The sequence below is a fragment of the Haliotis cracherodii genome, unplaced genomic scaffold, assembly GCF_022045235.1.
Source record: "Haliotis cracherodii isolate W230 unplaced genomic scaffold, xgHalCrac1.p SCAF_6, whole genome shotgun sequence".
Classification (NCBI taxonomy): Eukaryota; Metazoa; Mollusca; class Gastropoda; order Lepetellida; family Haliotidae; genus Haliotis; species Haliotis cracherodii.
The window spans coordinates 22,184,982-22,196,617 of NW_027266319.1; the positions used below are offsets into that span (position 1 = coordinate 22,184,982).

Genomic DNA, 11,636 nt, shown 5'->3' on the forward strand with positions numbered 1-11,636 from the left:
GACGCCAGGTAACAAACAGCACCTGTGTGAGATGCCAGGTAAAAAACAACACCTGTGCGAGATGCCAGGTAACAAACAACACCTGTGCGAGATGCCAGGTAACAAACAACACCTGTGCGAGATGCCAGGTAACAAACAACACCTGTGCGAGACGCCAGGTAACAAACAACACCTGTGTGAGACGCCAGGTAACAAACAACACCTGTGCGAGATGCCAGGTAACAAACAACACCTGTTCGAGATGCCAGGAAACAGCAGGTGTCAAGGCATACTGGAGATATCCCACCAACAGTTATTTGATTTAGCATACATAATTTCTATTTTTTTATCTAAATATTTCCTACCACGCAAGTTGTCCTTTTGACAAAATATATACGTGATTATGATTATTCACGTACATAGAAATGACTTCTTCCTATGATCAACTGATAAACTGATTTTCTTCGGCCAGTTGCCATGAACAATGCTAGTTATTCGATAATTACTTTGTCCTAAATCACAGATGATTACAATCCAGGAAATCAATGGGACTCAATCTAGTGATGATTGAAACTAGCATGAACTTCACACAGACAGGAAACAATAGACAGTATCTGTGGGCCGTGCCGTCCATCAGGGAACAACAGCTAGTCACGCTACAGTGATTAGATGAAGGAGCAGAACCTTGTTTGTTCATCCCACTACATGACAGTTCCTGGAGAAACTCATGTCCCTGTGCACAATGGTTGGTTGGTTTGTTGTTTTACGCCGCTCTCAGCAATATTCCAGCTATATGACGGCGGTCTGTAAATAATCGAGTCTGGACCAGACAATCCAGTGATTGATATCATGAGCATCCACGCAATTGGGATCGATGACATGCATCTACCAAGTCAGTGATCCTGACCACCCGATCCTGTAAGTCGCCTCTTACGACAAGCATAGTCGCCTTTTACGACAAGCATGGGTTGCTGAAGACCTATTCTACCCCTGATCTTCAAGGGTCGAACAAGTGAAGGAGCATGACCTTGTTTGTTGATCCCACTGCATGACAGTTCCTGGAGAAACTCATGTCCCTATGCACATTATGCCTGAACCTGATGAAGGCAGTGATGAACTATACGAAGAGAATATACATCTGGTAAAATCTTATTGTGTAACTACATAATAAATCCTTACTTATTGTTTTCTCAAATATTGTTCGGATATAGAGGTAATATCACGCGATTGTGTTTGGGGATGGTAAATATCCTGCATTAGGAATAAACATTATATTTAGTGAGCCTTGGCAAAGCAACATAAACGCAAAACAACAATTGTTTTTAATTGCCTTTCGCTGCAATCCATCGGTCTGTCCGCAAGAGTAACTGCCCTTTGTCAAAGGGAAGCTACTCTAACCCTAGTCTAGTTAGACACTGATTTTCAGTATATTAGACTGTGCTTTTGATAATGATAGCAATTATCCCTGTTGTTTATCCAGATTCCCGATGGTTAATTCTGACTTGATCGCCGAATGACGAGGGCGACGCCATGATTGTTTTTGAACAGTGAAAGTAGTCCCTACTTGACCTTTGATATTTGCATCTCTATCCACATATGACCCCAACGGATATCGTTTTTATCCGTTGGCTTTATCCTGCCGAGAAACCTACCTATTATATGATAAAAACAGATATCTGAATCCCTTGTCAGTTACCCCGCACCCCCTACAAAAATTCTACAGAGCAAAACAAATCCTCACATGATATAATGCAAAAGATTTTTCAAGTATTATGCACAGTAAAAAATATATTGTATACCTTCAGAGAATTCAGGAGAACCAACAGATGTTAACAAACTGTGTCAATAAAATGTGAAATTTGCAATAAAACATCACTGGACATGACAGTTTACCATTTACACTGTATCTGCTGTTCTGATAGGCATTGTTTTATAGGCAGGGATGAAGACCGCCCTGTGTATTGTCTTGTAAACTTAGCCAGAAGCAGCATCAGCTGTGCACGTTTTCTCCTAATCTGGGGCGGTCGGGTAGCCTACAGGTTAAAGCGTTTGCTCGTCACGGGGAAGACCCGGGTTCGATTCCCGAAATGGGTACAATGTGTGAAGCCCATTTCTGGTGTCCCGCGCCGTGATATTGCTGGAATATTGCTAAAAGCGGCGTAAAACTCATTCATTCTCCTAATCTACTGGTGATTCAGTTACATGTACAAAATACCCAATAATATAACTTAGAATTTTGACGCAATGGTCGCATGGAAATGTATCTAAAACCATTATCAGCTGATTATTAGATCAGGAATAATATGTTCCAATATCACGTTATTTTAGCATATTTAGTTGCAGCATTACTTTATCATGTATATTTATTTAAAATAATCATAACCATAAGCATAGCACTTTGGTCCAACTGATTGCTACCGCTGGATATATTTTATGCACGGAACATTTTGATCAGTCAGTGTTGAGGTTCTTGTGGTTTTGCTATCACACCCTGGCCCCATGTTGGGAATCAAACCCGTGTCGTCACCATGACGAGCCAATACATCATACAACACACTGCCCCTCTCACTTCATGACCTACTGACATTCTAAATATTGATCAGGTTTGATCTTCTATATGACAAGCCTGCTGTGAAATGTGCAACTTACATAAAAGCAAGCCATCAATGTATTCTACAACTGCATCGTTTGTACACCCATACCCCTCTCTGCGTTTCTAACCTGTAAATGTGCAGAGGAAAAATACACATATACAGGGCTTGCTGAAGGAAGTATTATGACTGGAACATCATAAATATCTCTGTATTTTATTTCGGGAGCATTAATCAATATTCTGGCCAAGTCCTTTCTGATCAGGGAGGACACCAATGCGCCTGATAATCAGGTTTCAGGAAACTTTCCATATCGTGAATTGAAAGAGCTCTCCCTTATGAATGATCTTTCAGGCCATTGCTCGCCTAAATTGTTTTACAATCATCAACACACACAAAACACATATTGATTCAAAATTGTTGAAATATTCTGGTTTTTGACACACCAACGACTTAGAGGGATTCACATTGGTAATACAATCACTATGTGACTGAAGAATATCCATTGCAAAATTGCAAACTGTTATCTGGTGCAATCATTGATATTGAATGATTTATTGTCTTGATAGGCCGAAAATTCAAAATTTGACCTTTCAAATATAAATAAACACTTTGTCTGTTTGTTGTTCAACACTGCACTCAGCAATATTCAAGCTATATGACGGCAGCCTGTGTAAATAATCGAGTCTGGACCAGACAATCCAGTGATTGACATCATGAGCATTGATCCACACAATTGAGTGAGTGAGAGATTCAAACTACCAAACGCTGAGGCAAGCTTGTCACAAACAAGTCCGACACGTTCATTTACAGAGACATACATGTACTGGGTGTTAACATGGTAAAAAAATGTGAGACATAAAGTCAACAATGAACCGAAATACATAATGAATATTAATGTAATTAGTATTTTATTTTAGTTGATAGTTTATTGGATAAGCAAGGATATACCTATATATTCTAGTAACATCAACTGCATCATTGTTCTAGTCACAAATAACAAAACTTCCACTAATCTACAATTCCAAGACTAATGTTATGACTTGTACATGTAATAGTTATTTGATAACAGATCATTTCAAATGCTTTTGGCTACCTACACTATTGGCTTGACTTCTTAATTTTACCACTGGCTACCCCGAAAAAATTACTCTAACTTATAACTTAAGCAAGAGATATCCGATGAATAACAAAAAGCTCTCAAATCATGTAAATCAATAAAAAAAAATATTGAAAGTTAATAGTTTGATATCCATTCCGGCATGGCAAAAGGCATGCTAAAATGCTAAAGATGGCAAACACTTTCGTGATGGAAATGAATGCAGTAACAATGGCGATAAAAAAAAACATTTAATGTTGTTGCATCGGTTACATTGCCGACTTTATTATATTTTGCCACACTTTTTCAACATTTGACATTTCAGTACTGGCGCCAGCACTTAACATCCTGCCTTATGGTCAAAGAATTAGTGACTGGGGTAACTGCAGTCTGAATGCCCTGTTACTTCTCATACACTTCAACATACCCCTAAACATGCTAAAGGAACCAGCTGACACCTAAGTCACAACAGTACTATTTATAGGTCATGGTAATTTGATAAAAGTCATGTACTTTCACTGTAATATGAAGTGTGTGAGAGCGTGATGTGACATGCACAAAAAACAAAAAGGTATTATTCAACCATGGGGACAGGAAAAACACATTAAACTGTCCATCACAATCAGCTCTGTGTCAACAGATTTAGGATGGTGTGTCTCCTTTGTGATAAAGTACATCATCACTTAAGTTCAACAGACAATCAGGAATCAAAGTCAAAACTGGTTTCCAATTACAGTCCTAAAAGTTTTATAATGCCTGAAGAAGAAGAACAGTTTACATCTCTAATGATGTTAAGCTGCGCCTACACATTGTCAATTGTTTTTCTGAAGTTGGGCCATACGATCAATCAATTAAAACTATTTGGGTCATCGTGACTATGGATATAATTCGCCAATGAACATAATGAAAAAGGATCCTCCAAAGTTTGGTCACCTTGGTGACGACATCTTCGATTATCCAGTTTATTTTATCTCCATTCTAGTCTGATAGATACCTTGGGAGACTTTCACTAACTTAGCTTCATTCTCAAGTGAGGTCACCAGCTAAATCAGTCCTGCCTCTAACAAGTTCATGAGCTGGATATTTGGCAATAGAGTTAACATGAATACATCGATCATGTTCACATGGTTAATGTAATTGAAACACTATGCTTGCTGCACTGAACTTGAAGCTATATCAGCTGATGGGCTACATCCATGCTGAATAAAGATGATAATCATCATCATGAAAAGATTCAACACTGACGTTTTTATTCATAAGCATTAAAAAACATTAATAACAGTCAATCGATATAAATAAATTCAGTAAAAGTGTTTATTAAAAACATCCAAAATATTAATTAAAATATGTTGAAAATCAATATTGGTGGATGAATCTGTTAAAGTGTTTACAAAAACCTGGTGACATTTATCAACACTGCCAAGATAGGGTGAGCACTACATAACTGTACAGGTCAGAGACACGCCCAATCAAATTCGACAAATCAGAAGCATCATAGTTTACGACTTGAAAACTGGTTTTGACTTTACCATTGACATGACACAGACATGCGCATCATTCAGAGTGAATGTTATATATAGGGTTATCTTAAAATGATTCCCTCTATCTAGTGGTGGGGATATATATATAGTACGAGGGCTGGTCAAAAAGTTCTGAGTCTGACAAACAATCAAAAATGGGCCACAACAAAGTCAACTTGTCAATGTAGTACAATGTTTGAATAGTTCATTGCAATTGTATTGTGTCTGTTGAGGCTGTCTGTATATTAGCGACAGCCAGTTGAACGTGATGGCGATCCTACTGGACACAGAAAAAGTACCAAGCCCTCATCAAGTTTTTCCACCTGTTTCCTAGACTGAAAGAACACCTTTGTGGAAAGCACTATGACGACAACAATGACCTCAAAGCTGTTTTTTTCTGGGTGGCTTCAGAAAACTTCTTCCTGACTGGAATTTAAAAAAGGCTCACTATCGACATGACAAGCGTATTGAAAAGCAGGGAGATTATGTTGAAAAATAAAATTAAAAACACTTTTACAATTGTTGGTTTTGTTTGTAAGTCCTTTCTGACAAAAGCCCTTGTATTCTAAAATAAGTGACCTGGGCAGTCAAACTGAGAAAAAAAATTATTTTGCTTAAAATTGCTTTTTGTTTATGGTTCTCATTTTCTTATAATCAGAGGCATTTTAACAATGCATTTAATGCAAAAAATATACAATTAAGCATTCTTCTGTTGGTCCTCTTATCAGTGATATACAATTACCTCCACAAAGACATTACCATAATTCTAACTATATAAAAGTATATTAACATGATATTAACTGCAGACCTGTGGCTAAATATAGTCCTATGATAAGGTCTCGACAAATCCCGGAGTGAATAACCAACCTTTGTGCTACATACAACCCAATACAATGTGTTTTCTGTGATAGCATTATGTTATAAGGACAGCATATAGACAAGGGAATCATATCTCTCTGGCCAAACATTTGTGAGTTAGGGTTTACAGACTTTGATAGTAAAATATTTGTACAGGGTTTTTATAATCCAACTTAAATGTTTGATTTTGTGATATGTGATGTGGCGTCATGTGCATGAATTCCATAATACAGAAGTGGTAGATATTGCGGACACTTTAAAGTTTGTAAACCTACAAAAACTCAGTCCAATTGCCTGTTGTCCATGCAGAATTGTTTTCTTGGAAACTCATTGTGCATAGTTCGAATTTGAACTGTCAAATGAAATGAAATCATAACCATGATCAAAGACGTATATATGTCTTTGCCATGATAAATCAACAGATCAGAGTCCCTTGTCAACACATATTGTCAGCACCTTTATCTATGCACTTCAACATTGATTACCTTATTTGACGTAATAAGCTCCCCGCTCTAATAAGCGCCCACAGCGATATTTGCTAATATATTGGCAAGTGAGCCAATGAGTCCAGTGAGTCCAATGAGGACCCCTTCCGATTGATCAAGGTATACAAGACTTATTTATTCGTGTATAAAACGCACTCATGTGTTATACGTACCCTTCATTATGGGCAATTAAATTCTGGAAAATATATCTGTTGTATATATAAACAGTTTAGGCCATCAGTATAAACCACGAAATTTATCTTTCAACTCTGTTTTTCCACCAAATTAATATTCTAATAAGAGCCTCCCATTTCTAATTTTGAGAGCGCCCTGGGCGCTTATTACGTTGAATACGGTATCTGGATTTGCTCATGTCATTTCAAGCTATGACAAACACTATTTCACTGACCATATACCAAGACATGCTATTTCCTAAAATATCTAAACACCATGTTTCCTATTTCAGCAGGACACGAGACTGGTTCATGTTGATTAACTGAATTTATGAGCAATGATGCCATTTTTCAGTTTTGGTGTCTCCATTCCATTTGCTCTCCGTGTGTGAAGGAGATTGCTTTGCAACTTAAGTAGTTTGAGCAAAGGCTTGGCCTACAATCTTATTTACACAAAGAGTTTTGCATGTGGATAGACAATCAAAACACTGGAAATTACACAGCATTTATGTATATCCTACACAAGGCCTCCGTGAAGATCCGGGATAGAATAGGTCTTCAGCAACCCATGCTTGCCATAAAAGGTGACTGTGCTTGTCTTAAGAGGCAACTAACAGGATCTGGTGCTCAGGCTCGCTGACTTGGTTGATGCATTTCATTGTTTCCCAATTGTGTGGATCGATGCTGTTGATATCCATCACTGGACTGTCTGGTCCTGACTCGATTATTTACAGACCACTGTCATATAGCTGGAATATTGCTGAGTGTAGCGTTAAACAACAAACAAAATCCTACAAAAGCAAAATCTTCAGTAAAGTGCTCCACACATCCTCATTCTCATGAGCGTGTTCACTGGGTATTGATGTTTTTCTTTGGGTATTCAATATTTTTACTCTCTCTGGTTCAAGTGCAAAACTGGGTCCTCTGGAAGCACTCATAAAATCTCAAAATCATCATCATCATCATCCCTTTGGTCCATTCTATGGGCTACTTTTAACCAAAGAATAGATATATTTCCAAATATTCCTGCTTAAACTCAGTTTCAGGTTACTTATAAATCGCATCTGTTAATGGGCTGACGAAGTGTTTCACATGTCGCATATATACTGAGGATGTCTATGTGAGTTTATACAAATGCAGTCACACATTGCGATACTTATTGTATCGTGACCAATGTGTCGTGATACATCTCATATCCTTGCTGTATCGTTTCACCCCTAAACATTTGGGGTGGTAGTAATTCTCTATAGCACAGTAGAGTATGCAGTGGGTAGGTAGACACCTTGGTCCCTGTTAATGGCTGGCTTGTTTACTTTTTATCCAGTGATTCATGGTATGAAGATTTTTTGTTTCTTCCAGGAAATATGGTCAGGATTGTTGATGAGGTGTTGTAGTGAGGTGATGATTGTTTTGACTGCACAACATGTTGTTTTTGACATTATTAATATATCATTGTTAGAGTAATTCAAAATATAGAGAGCAAAAACTTTTAAAAAACATGTCAAACATTAGCCAATCATTGGTCATTTTCTGCCTAAACATGATTAATCATGATAAAAAATACACAAAACTTGCATGATTAAATGACAGTCATAACCAAAATCATATCATCAAATTACTTATAACTAATGACATGGTGGCTTTTTAAGATATCATGCGATATTTAGTTTCATGAATTGGATAAAGAAAACATCCCTATCTCTGGCTAAAGATGTAAGATGATGTTAGTATTTCAGTGTGAATGTGTCACTACTGCACACCAACAAAATGTAAGCCTATACTTACTCATAACATACTATGTACGATAAAGTTGAAATGGGAGTGATTCCTGCCTAGCGTCCTCATTTCAATAAACATGTATACCGGCCTAGGCACAGGGTGTGATACATATTGTTATTCAGTAGCTTATCGTTCAACAGTGTTGATAGTGACAGTGTCATATATTATATCAGTGTCAAGTAATACTTCAGGTTGTGTGTTTTTTCACGCTCTATCAGTGGAATACTTAACGTGTAAGACTATCATAATCACGAAGCAATATCACCAAAGTTCCCAAGAAATGTCGAAAGATATTGTCTGTAAACATACAACATACGGGTGTAACAAGTGGCATGGTATTGCCGTACGTAGCAGTGTGTCGCGGGAATGAACTGTCACTGTCAGCTGGGGAGACCGCCTCTCGCTTCGTCACTACGATCGGGTTGTAATAAAAACTGCATATGGTATGATTCCACTTACCGACACCATATTTCCTCCTGGCCGCTTTCCACGAGAAATCCCCCATGACTGCACTACCTTCCTATCAGCATAGTATCACTTCCTTGTTATGGTAGGCTTCGAGTGGAGCATGCTACCCGCCATTGTCAACATGTTTCTAAAAGTAGGAATCGGAAGCGAAATAGGATCAGATATCAAAACCGGGACAAGACACCACTTCAACTCATCGTCAGTTTCCTGATATGATTAGGCTATCATTTGTATTACGAGTGTATTAAGCAGGAGGATCAACAGCAAAAGGTCCATACAATACATTTTCTATCACTGTTCCATACCTTTGCCAAGAAGGTGCGGTTTTTTTATTTAAGGCCTGAATATGGGGACGAACGGATGTTGTTTAGCCACAGTCGACACTATTCCAGTTATATCACGAGGGCCCTGTAAATTTACTACTCAAAAGAAGTTAACGAACACTCGAGTTTTATAGTCATGTGAAATAAATCGGGTGTACTTTAACATATCGAATCGAGTCAAACCAGTGGTTGATAGTCTGAGCAGAGACCATATAATCTATTATATGGTCTCTGGTCTGAGCAACACCCCTCGGGGTCCGATAAACACACGATGTGACCACCCGATACAACCAAAAGTTATACTGACTACACATATGACGTTGGTCGGGGAGTGGGTGAGTGAGTGGGTGTTAACGCCAAATATATCACGGTGTGTCAGCTAAGTGTGGGAGGAAAGCTCGAAGTGATGCAAGTGTTAGACGTTAGCACTTTGTTGAAACCCACGAGCACGGGTATGGTTCGGACAAACCTAGAAACACTATCATAGGTCACTGGGACGCAACTCTGCACAGCGAATTTCGGCGCCTTAGACGACTTTGCCACCCTTGCCCGTTGCGGATGTTCGGCAGCTTGACCCCTGTGAATAATCTGGAACTCGTTCCTGACCCAAACTGCAACACATGTAGCATGTGGGGTCTCCATAGTTAAGAACCTCTTTTACCTAGCAGGGAATGGGTACCCGGTAGGATGAGATGTGACTGTTAGCCTTCAAGCGCCTCACGGGCACCTTGGGCTGAATACTCCCCAGGAAGCTGAGAAAGTAATCGCGTGATCCACACTGATCCATTGTCCGGGGTAATAATGTGATATTGAAGCATGCTTGAAGGTGGGGATTTGGCGCATTATTAATATGCACATTATGTTATATGCTGCCTGCAATGTTTGCTTTATGAAGAAACTGCAGGATTAATCTCCACTGTATGTTGTTCTTTTCCGGGCTTGGTCTAGACATTATAATTAGAGTTATGTTAAAAAATAAAACTGCTACTTACTGTCCCAATACACAGTGAGGGGAGGGGAGTGTTGCTTTCTTTCCCTCGTCTCATGCACCCACCTGGGTACAATGGGTGAAGCCCATTTCTGGATGTAGTCCGCCGTATATTGCTGGAGTATTGCTAAAAGCGGCGTAAAACCAAACTCACTCATCTCCTGCAGACAGAGTAAAGCGCGTTTAGAGTGAGTGAGTAAAACGTCGTCTGGGCATTGTTCTAAAGACATATTTAGCGACGATTCTCCATCTTGAAGTCAGATCATGTGTGTGTGTGTGTGTGTGTGTGTGTGTGTGTGTGTGTGTATATAAATGAAAAATCTAACAGGTCATTTTTTTAATACTTTTTTATTTGTTGCATTTCAAATCGTTTTTACAAACAGAAAACAATGAATTCCATGTTACAGTTAGTGAGTGAGTATGGTTTTACGCCGCTTTTAGCAATATTCTAGCTATATCACAGCGGGGGACACCAGAAATGGGCTTCACACATTGTACCCATGTCGGGAATCGAACCCGGGTCTTCGGCGTGACGCGGTAACGCTTTAACCACTAGGCTACCCGACCGCCCAAATTCCATGTTACTAAAAGAGTGCATGACATGATGACCAAACTGCATAGAATCTGTTTACATTCCCACTCCACCCCTATCATACGTGCTGTACACCTGATGAGCAAATAATACTGCTTAAGTTCATTCTGGAAAGTTCATTCTGGAAGCAAACAGGACATCGGATTGTTTCTATTGTTTCTGTCTTAACGTAATTAACAGTAATTGACGTGCTTAAAGACAAACGTTTAATCCAGCATTGTAGGTCATATAGGGCCCGCGGTACAAAAGTAAATATGACTCATAACATACTGAATTGTTTCCTTGCGTCCAGTACATCCATACATATACAAACATGTACACCATATATATACTTCATCAGTGTGAAACTGGAAACACCCAGAACGGAAACGTAATTTCACTACAGCCCTGTGACTACTTAATGATAATGATAAGTTTCCTTGTAAAGTCGTGGCTGAACGATTGGTGAGTGTCTGTGTTAGGTTGTAACGACGACCACAACAGGCGGAACAAAGACCATGTGCAGTTGGAATAAGAAGTTAATATTGAAGTTAACAGCTGAAGGAAATGGTCAAAGCTCAAATACACCAAAATTATATTTAAAAAGCCAATGCTTTATAGCAAGGAAATATAAAATATCAAACGCGACGTACATAAATAATTTGCATCCTTGATGGCGATTTTGGGCGGTCGGGTATGCTAGTGGTTAAAGCGTTCGCTCGACACGCCGAAGACCCGGGTTCGATTCCCGATATTGGTACAATGTGTGAAACCAATTTCTGGTGTACCCCCGCCGTGATAT

The 11,636-nt window shown here is 38.9% G+C and overlaps 1 protein-coding gene across 4 annotated transcripts in view; it reads right to left on the bottom strand.

Moving 5' to 3' along the window:
• Window positions 1-9,050, bottom strand: part of LOC139446061 (dedicator of cytokinesis protein 3-like) — a 166,720-nt gene extending 157,670 nt beyond the window's left edge. For all 4 annotated transcript variants that reach the window (XM_071227331.1, XM_071227333.1, XM_071227330.1 and 1 more), the window contains exon 1: window positions 8,944-9,050. In XM_071227331.1, coding sequence (XP_071083432.1) covers window positions 8,944-8,989 — 46 coding nt within the window. In that variant the 5' untranslated portion in view covers window positions 8,990-9,050. The remainder of the gene's footprint in view (window positions 1-8,943) is intronic.
• Window positions 9,051-11,636: the final 2,586 nt, after the last annotated feature.